Consider the following 9,955-nt stretch of genomic DNA (forward strand, 5'->3'; position numbering starts at 1 on the left):
CTCTGGAGAAATGAACAATGCTGAAACAGCACTTGATCATGAGAAGAACTTGTTTCTTCCATCTTAAAACTACTGGACACCACTTTTATAAGAGATTACTAAAACATTAAAAATTTACAGAGGGAGCCTTTCCTCTTCTCTTATTCTTCTACCCCAGTTGCAAGGCACCTTCACAGGAAGGGAATAATATTCTGCCAATGATCACTGAGGCAGAGAAGAATAGGCAAATTTTACACATACTTCTCTTATAGTATATTAAAGTCCCTACAGTGAAGGATATTAATCAAGGATATGGAAGTTGTCTGAGTTCTGAACTTTTTCAATTATGACTTAACACAAATTCTCCAAATCAAGCAAAAATGCTGTTTTCTTCACAGGGTATTGATTGGTATATTTACTTTGGACTAAGTACCAAACACCTTAAAAGGACCTTGAAGATACCAGTTTTCTTGCATCACTTATTTCATATTCTGACTGCATCACATGATGTGCATGATAACTGATTCCTCATCTGACAGTAGCACTGAAACCTATACAATATTCATCCCAAGTTGTGAGCTATTCCTCCCACCACCATCCTAATCAGTTTGAGAATAAATTCTCATCCTCAAAGTAAAGCATTTGAGAATTTTATCACTGTAAACAAACATGACAAATACTACTATCTATAATAACTACATAAAAAAAGAGAACATTGTCTGCCAGATTTCTGAATTTAAAATATTTCTCACACTGTTACTATATTGGGCTATGTCTAATTAGCTGATTTCCACTCCCAGTTACACCAAAGCAAATTCAACCTGAGTCCATTAACCAAATTATTTTAGTGTCACTGAAGGACAATCTGGCTGTATGCACATATCTAATAGCATCCATTTCTGAAATGATAGGACAGATCATCTCTGTGTCATTTATGTCAGAGCCATGACAAAATCCTTTTCCCAGATGAATAAGTGACAGTGAGAAGGCTGTTTTCAATGGGAAGAGGAAGCGAAGAGCTGGCTTGTTTCCATGGAAACACTAGCAGCATCAGGCAGAACAGCTGTAGAGGAAGAGGCAGAAGTTAGGAAGGCAGAAATCTTGCTGATTATACCTCTCTGATGTCAGTACCATCAGAAACCATTTACACTTAGGGCAGATCAAGCTAGTTGATTATACATCATGTATTATGCTAAAATTTCCAGTCAAAATTGTAAAAGCCAGCATGCCAGAATTAAATTAATAAAAATTACTTACAATGTGATTTGGGCAGCCCATGTATGCATGAAGCTACATAGTGTATGAATATCTGTAACGCTAATGCAGTATGATTTTTGTCATTAAGAACATATCTTGATGTGTCTTTAAAATAGACAGCTCCCACAGCATAAATGCTTCAAGCAGAATGACTGTTTCTCACTAATTTAATGTAATTGAATATTTTCTCACATGTAAATAAATCCAGTGTTTTCATTACCAACAAAAGGAATACACTCTTTGAGGTGTCAACCTTAACTATTTCCCTTGAGCCATTATTAGACAGATGTCTGCCTAACTAATAATTGAATGGTAAAATCCAAAATATACCTGCTTTCCTCATTGAATAAAAGACAGAGTAAAGATTTCCATTTATTTATTAAAGGGCATCCTATCAGTTAAGATAGCAAATCTTTGCTATTCACTATTAATCTACAAACATATATTCTGAGATCAATGTACCTCCACCACTCCATTCACAGTATTTCAGACTGATGCAGCAGTGTTATTTCCACCAAAAATAAAACCTGTCTTTCATCAGAACAGGCAAAGCCCTAAAAATATAACTCACTTCAATCATTCACCATAGTACATGACAGGCTTCCTAAATCAAGGCTTTCTTGACAGGTATCAAAACAGGTATCTAGGTACCTGGAGAAAACATAAGCAAGCCACCACATAACGACCTAAGTTATCTTTGTTAAGAATGTTCTCCAACATAATTTCTGTATCTTTAGCCTCGAGGGAATCTATAAAACCATATTTTTCCCCTCTCCCACTCCACTCATTTCAGCTGATTCTTCACCTCACCCAATGTCCAAAGCTGGTGTAGATGCAATAGGTCACTGAAAGGAATCTCTGACAACTAAATATCATATAAAGCAGTAGAGGGGGGTGGTATTTTTTCCCTCCAAAAATACCACCCACTGCTCAAATACAGCTCCCCATGTCACTATGAAGCAGCATCAGTATTTTTAAGAACACTTTCAAGATATATCTTGATGCCTAGACTGCAAGGCTTTTGTGGGTTTATTTGCATTGCAGTGAATATTTACTTCCAGCAAACTTGACAAATACTTGCTAATTAGGATTTGTATTTCCTTGTAAACTAAGTAACGATTATCTTTCCTAGAGATAAAAACCCTATCAAAGGGGCTGTGTAAGCTGCCTTCAGCTGCTGCAAACAGCAGTGCCAGCTCAAGTGCCCTGGGCCATGCTGACTCCCACACTGCTTATCCACAAAGAGATTCACAGTCTCCCCAAAATATTAAGGATATATAGCTATGGACCTGGTGAATTTCAGGGCCATTTTTGCATTCCTGCACCCAGTACAGGAGTAATCCATAATTCTTAGGAAAAATCAATGACAAATACCAATTACATCTTTAAACAGCATCATTTTACAACTACTATTCAAAAGTAAAAAGGCTTTAGAGGTAATTACTTTGAAATATGATATCTGTGATGAGCACTGGCATTCCAGTCCCTGCTGGACACCTGCAGACACTTTTTGAACTCAGCAGTCAATATTGCCTCTTGTGCTTTCAAACAAGTGCCTGGCACCTAGGAGCCACTGGACACCAAAATCACTCACAGATATTAACCAACAAAACAGTGCACAGGTTTTAGTCAGATAAGGTGCCTGTTTCAGACAGGTTTAAACCAACACACAAAGATTTAGTCACCCAGCACTCCTCCTCCTGTGAGAGAACCTTATGCCAGTAGATTTCCACATCTACATTAACAGCATTGTGTCAAACAGCCTTTTGTGAATGATCGTTCCATTACGCGTGGAGTGAAAGGAGAAGGACTGCACTCTAATTTCATTTCATGGTCTGTGAAATCCAAAACGATAATATGAAGACAGAAATAACATTCAGACCTAACTCCTAAACTTGGGAAACAAAGGGAAGTGTTGCAGGTTTCAAAGCAATCATATATACATGGATTGTATTTCATATTTACAAACCCCATGTTTAGTAGATGTCGCTATCTGACTACGAAACTGCACACACTAAAAGTTGAATTTTTTTAGAATCTTGACTAAACTAAACCTTCTTGTCAACAAACTAGTTCCACTATTTATATAACATCACTGGATGGTCTTGCTAGAATAATCTTGTGCGTGCACTATCCCCAAAGAGGTTACCATGGCAACTTATATTTGAATTTCTATAAATTTCTATTTTTAGAGATCACAGTTTCAAATAAAGAAAATCACAAATATTAAGTACCATTTCATTAACAGAAAATACCCTATTTTTATCAGCATCATAATTCCCAAAAAAAGACACTAGTGAACCTAAATCAGTAATGCTAAAAGAAAATCATTATCACAGTTCTTAGGAAAGTTTACCACTAAGCAGTCCCACCATAATCTCAGTGGTGTATGAGTCAGTAACTAACACTGTGAGGCAAAGATGATGTTCACAGAGTTTCGTCTTGATTTCAGTAAGCCCAGGATTTCACTCAAATGTTTTCAGAGTTAGTCATCATCTCAGCTGACATAAAACAAGAGTGTATTTGCCAGAATACTGGGAAAATAAGGGCTCTCAATTCAGGTATGGAAAAACAATGTCTCAGTTTCAAACTAAGGTTACCATCACCTGAAATTACTGTGCTCAAGAGTGCTTACTAAGTGCATGCAAGTCCTTAAATACAAATTCACTTTAATGCTTTAAAACTCACCAGAAATTCTCGAAATTGTCTCCCTACCTGAAAGATCAACTGTAGATCTTCAGAAAATGAAATTACAGACTTAGACGCGCTGTTATTATGGTTCTGACACTGCCTTATTCTGGCTGCCTGGGTTTGAAATCACAATAAAATCTTTAAAACCAGTTAAGTTATAAAAAGGTAAATACTCTTGCCTTCTAAGAGATTAATACTGCAGTGCTGCATTTTCCCACTATAGTGTTAATTACAGTATTCATTTTGCAAACCTGAAATATCTTCACCCAAGCCACTAATGGTTCAGGATGACCTAGTACAGATGGAAAATTTGGAAAGCAAGTGCCTATAGCTCCTGTCAAAGACTGGACAGAAAACCCAACTTTAACTCCAAGGTAGGCATGCCTACCTTCCTACTTCTCCTGGTATCTTCCATTTAACACTTACTCCGTACTCCTGAGTTCTCCAGAAAAGTTGAGCAGGAAGACTCTCTGTCACCAAAGCTGCAGTTTTGACACTGTCAGCAACTTTCCACAAGACAGTAGGTGAAAGAAAACCTGCAGGGCAATCACTGCTCACACTACAGTCTGTCTGTCAGGTAACTGACAGCCACATTTTCTTTAGGATCCCGACAGCTGAGATGTGGGTATGCTCTGAGGAGCAAAGATAGACACTTCTGGTAACTTTTCTTCAGAACCCATTATTTATTAAAAACATACTTTAAGAATCAACTGGAGCCAGCTGTTGAGGGAAAACATACTGGTAGGCAACCGTCAAAAACAAACAACGTTGGCACTCAGTAAGTGACAGTAGTAAGTGTGAGGACCTTTACTTTCAGTTTAACTTACCTCAATAAGTTCATAGGGTGAGGGGGCAGAAACTGCATCATGTCATGGGGTACAATTCCAGAAGTCGCTAAACCACAAACTTAAGTGCACATTTATGAGACTGCCAGCAGAATAAGTGGAGCTGATTAGGAGATTACACCCACCATAACTACACTTTCTGCAAAATGAGGTTTAGCTCTGAATACTTCATGGAAATCCTGATAAATACGCCACAAAATACTTATTGCCATTTTATAATCAAGCATTTCCTGTTACAAGTCCTTTGTCTTGTATTGGAGGGAGGATTTGCTGGTGGTTGCTGTTCTGGTTAAATTAGAGACACCACTGCATATTTCTCTCAAAGGAATTACAACCATTTGTTTGCACCAAAGCCCTGAGTTAGAAAGCAAACCCTCATCACCCCTGACAACTGCAATGAAAAGACAGAACTAAAATCCAACTCATCAAAGTATGAAGTAGTGAGCATAAAAACCTAAAACCCCTATCTAAGTAAAAGAAAGTCAGTATGATCACTTACTGTCTTCTCCCCAGTCCCTGAGTCACTGAGCCAGTCAGGGTCACCCTGAGAAATCAATGGAGGAAGAGACAGGGTGACCCCCTGTCACATTTGCTTTGTTGAACCAGGATCACCTACCAGCGCAGACAGAGCAAAGCTCAGAATGGACTGAGGTCGCTCTCCGGTGTCACTGTCACCACCTGACCCCAAACCCGAGACCTCAGGCCACCTGCCCCGGCCCCAAAGGCACGTTCACGCAGGCGCTCAGGGAGGATGAGGGTGCCTTGGGGCTGCTCCTGCTCACACCCACACACAAACAGGTCCACCAGTGAGTGAGTCACCCCTCCACACCCCACACAGGCCAGGGGCTGACTCTGGGCTCCCTTGGAGCCTTCTCGGGGCACAGCTCCCTTTCTCAGCCCCGCACACTCCCAGGGGAAGGATGCTGGCACAGCGGGACCCCCGTGCTGCCTGGCATTGCCTGCAGCCGTACCGGGTTCAAGCATCACCACCCCACGCGGGCCGATGTCTCCCTTGCAGTGGCCCACCAAAGCATCCCCTCTGCGGGCACACCCGGAGCGGGGCAGCCTCCCCGCCATGCCGGCTCCCGCTCCGGGGCCCCAGCAGCCCCGCGGCCTCCCCAGCGCCCGCTGGGAGCGCCGGCCGGCGGCGCTTACCCTGGCGGCGCGGGACGAGTAGGGGTCCTCGAAGAGCGCCCAGACGCGGGGCTGCAGCCGCCGCCAGCGCCCGCCCTTGCCCTCGGCGGCCGCCCCCACGTCCTCGATGCCCAGTCTCTTGGCGGCCAAGTCGTCGTCGTCGCCGTCGGGGGGCGGCTCGCCAGTCAGCAGGTCGGGTGCCTCGAAGATGTCGAGGGCCTCCTCGGCGTCGCGGTGCTGGCGGTAGGTCATCCAGCAGCAGGGCTCCACGTCGGTCTCGTCGATGCCCCAGAAGGCCAGCTCCTCCTCGAAGAGCGGCCCGCAGACGTCGGCGGGGCAGTGCAGCTTGCCGGTGCGGTAGTAGTTGAGCACATAGGCGAAGACCCCCGGGTGCCGGTCGAAGAAAAACTCGCTGGCGCCGCCGCTGCCCCGGGGGCTGCAGCCGCTGCCGGGCTCCGGGCAGCCGCCCGCCGGAGGCAGCGGCGGGTTGGGGGGCGGCGGCGGCTCCTCGCCGCCCGGGGACTCGCTCTGGGACTCGCAGGCGAGCAGGGCCAGGCGGGTCCCCGGCAGGGTCTTCAGGGTGCTGCGGTAGGTCTCGTGCCGCGTGCCCCCCACGTTGAGGATCACCCTCTCGTTGTCCTCGAGCTTCCCCATCGCTCCGGGTGGGACATGACTGGGGAGAGCGCGGGAGGCGGCGGCGCGGATCGGGAGGGGGGCGCGCCGGTCGCTGGGCGGGGGGCAGCCGGTCGCCGGCAGGTCCGTGGGGAACGAGCCTCTGCCTTAAACGCAAACAGAAGAAATCGAGGAGAAGCCCCACAAGCACCACCGTAGGACCGTTCCCCGCGGTCACGGCCTGTCCCAGACCCCTCCCACGATCTCCCGCGGACCCGCACTCCGGGAGAGCCCTCCCGGCCCGGCCCGGCCCGGCACCCACCGCCGGCCAGCTCCGCTCGCTCCGCCGCGAAGGGCTGTGCCGCCTGCCCGCTCCGGGCACAGCTCCGGGCTGCCTCCCGCTTCCCCTGGAAGCAGGCTACCGAAATGGCACTGCCGCTGCTTCGACCGCCTATGGATCCGCCACCGTCCCCACCCCCTTCTCCCTCGCGGGGCTGTGTGAACCGAGCTGATGGAACAGAAAGTGTACGGTTAATTATTTAATGGGCATCTATCTTTTATTGTCCTAACAGCTTAACCAGGGGGAAAAAATTAGGCTTAGATATTTTTCTCTTCCTCCCCACCCCCACCGTGGGAGGGAGGAAAGGGTTGCTTTTTGGGAAGAAATACAGAGCACCCCACCAGCGCAGGCAGCAGGCATACTCTAGGAAAAGCTGTCTGTGTGGAGCTCGGCTCGCTACTTTCTCAGACAAATCACGAAGGCGAGCGCGCATCTCGGGGAAGGGCAGGTGGGATCAGCCTCCCGCTCCCCGCCAGCCCCGCGCTCCTCCCGCCGCCCCGCCGCTACCTTTGCCGGAGCAGCGACAGCGGCTTCTGCCAGGCGAGACTACTTGTTGTGGGTTCGGGTGTTTCTCCGCGTTCAGGTGGCTGTTTCACCTCCCTCCGTGCTCAACTCCGACAGGCGTAACAGCGGCTCCCGCCGCCCGCGCGGAGATCCCGCTGCCCGCATTTCACAGGGGGGATGCGGCCGTTCCACGTCGGGGCTGGCAGCGGGGACCACCGGCGGAGCGCAGAGCCATGAGCGGGGACCGGGACGACCGTAATTCCAGTGGCGCTCCGGGAAGACGAGCCCAAAGGTGAAATCGCACCTCATTTGGGGCGGCAGCTCCGCCCCGGGGCGGGGGCAGGGCGGCCGAGCCGGCCCTACACACCCCTCCGGTCCCGCACTGCCCGCCGGGGGGGCGCACGGAGGCGACAGCGAACGCAAACGCTGCACCTTTCCCAAAAGGCACCATCTCCGCTCTTAATACATGGACATTTGGTTCACTCAAGTAAAGCACCCGGGAAGGGAGCGGGGCTGAGAAGAGCTCTTTTTCGGAGAAATGCGGGGAAATGAGCCGTAGCTACAGGTGGCTTTGGAGAGGAGCTGCCCGGCCCCAGGAGGGTCACGGAGCGCCCGCAGAGCCCGGCGGGCGGGCAGGGATGCCGCGGGGTGCCGGCACCGCGGCTGCGGCGGGGAGCGAGTGCCCCGATTCCGGGGAGCCCCAGAGCCGGCTCTTGAGCCGCCCGCAGCGGGGTTTGGGATCCGGCTTAAGGAGAGGACATCCAGTTCCCATGTCGGCTAAGAACGATAAAGAGCAGTGGGTGCACTTCAGAGTTCGTGCGCTCCATAGGTGTGAGATTGGGTGTGGCAGAGGGGATGGAACTCGAGAGTCCCCAATAATATATGAGGGAAACCTATGCCTGTACTCTTACAATATATGAGAGAGTCCCATATCCCTGCCTCCAAGCCAGCTGAGTTATTTTCTATAGCCTACATTGCTGCCTGGTTTCAGCCAGGTTGGTGAAAGGGAAAGAAGCTTCCAGTCCCAAAGAGAAGATATACAACATGAGAGGTGATCCCTCTTGCCGCTTCCTCAAAAGAATAAAAAAGTCTTCCTCCACGCAAAGGGTATTCCCTGGCCTGAAGGAGGGCAGTGAGTGGAATAATGGTGTCTGAAACGTCCTCCTTCTGCATCAGAGCCTGTGGCTGGGCACTTGCTGGTGTCTGGAGGGCAGAGCTCTGCTGGAAGCAATGCTCTGAGGACACTCTGCTTAGACCAGATTGCTTTAACCCAGATCTGTCTATATGTGGCATCCATGATGTAAACACAGGCTCCCAAAGCAGCAGTAACTTTAAGAAATGGGTTTTGGAAGCTTTCTCCAGATGTACGTTTTGAAGTTCCAAAAAAAAAAAGAGTAAAATCTATCCTGCCAAAGCAGATATAATCAGTTAGTGAAAACCCTTGGAACCAATATTAATATTCAATTACATAGTTGTAAATGCAGTGGAAAAGATTCTACCATCCTAATGCCACCTATGGCCTCTCATGCTGTACTTGATTTTCTTTGCAGATGGGATTTTTCTGAAAAGGAGTGAGTAAGACAAAAGGCATATCTTTTGTCTTCTCTCTGACCTGTAAGAGGTTTCTGGAGAAATGCAACACATTAAAGCTCTGCAGCATTCATCCATTATGGAAAACCATAGGGTGGCAGTAGCTGCCAAAACACTACACAAACTGTATCATCACAGAGTACCAGGACTTCCTTCTGAACTGTCACCATCTGCTCAAGTCCCACATCTGTGCCCAAGTTAAGAAACTGACCCCTCCAGAAAAAAACCACATAAAACAAAAAACAAATCAAAAGCCCCAACAATACCAAAATCAACAAATCCCCCCCCTAAACCCAGCCCCACTAACCACCCCCCCCCAAAAAAACCCCTCACAACCCACCCAAAATCCTAAGAAACCTGAGACTAACAAGGATGGCATCTCATAAACAATATCTTTACAGTAATACCTGTAATACCATTGCCATGAAAAAGGCATTTTTTATGAGCAACTGGTTGACACTTCAGACTTATGAAGCATGCAGGGGGTTTTATTGCATGGTGGGAATAAGCAACAGAAAGAATTTTTCCAGTTGGTAAGAAAAGGAATGGTCTCTTCCAGAATATAATAGTCTTTCAGTCATATAAAAAATTTCACATTCTATAACTTGTCTGTTACTAAATATAATGCTGTTAATTTCTCTGTGTGTCATTCTTCCTTGTAGTTTCATAATGTGGCAGACTTCTCAATGAAGGATGAAATTATGTTAGATGTTGACTTTCCAGAGCTGAAATTTTCTTGAATCACAATATCCTACATAGACATAGTGACATTTATGAATTAATTTCCTCCTTACAAGAGTTTGACCTGAATTTTTGCACTCCTCAGTGCTTCCAGTAAGAGTGAAAGCATGAGACATATGTAAGAGAGAGAAATGTGTCTGTGGAGTGAGCCTTACCATGAAATATGTCTACAAAGGGAAAAAAAAACCCCAACAAACCCAAAAACTATTTACACACATGCTCAAACATATTCATTTAAAATATAAGTAAAAACATTTCTGTA

The 9,955-nt window shown here is 46.9% G+C and overlaps 1 protein-coding gene across 9 annotated transcripts in view; it reads right to left on the reverse strand.

The window, feature by feature from the left end:
- The window catches only part of KCNC2 (potassium voltage-gated channel subfamily C member 2), a 100,122-nt gene extending 93,478 nt beyond the window's left edge, over window positions 1-6,644 (reverse strand). For all 9 annotated transcript variants that reach the window (XM_054279323.1, XM_054279306.1, XM_054279267.1 and 6 more), the window contains exon 1: window positions 5,928-6,644. In XM_054279323.1, the coding sequence (XP_054135298.1) occupies window positions 5,928-6,560 (633 nt within the window). In that variant the 5' untranslated portion in view covers window positions 6,561-6,644. The remainder of the gene's footprint in view (window positions 1-5,927) is intronic.
- Between the last annotated feature and the right edge of the window lie 3,311 nt (window positions 6,645-9,955).

Source organism: Melozone crissalis, unplaced genomic scaffold (genome assembly GCF_028551555.1).
Source record: "Melozone crissalis strain CALT ecotype California unplaced genomic scaffold, PUWL_Pcris_2 ptg000004l_1, whole genome shotgun sequence".
Lineage (NCBI taxonomy): Eukaryota > Metazoa > Chordata > Aves > Passeriformes > Passerellidae > Melozone > Melozone crissalis.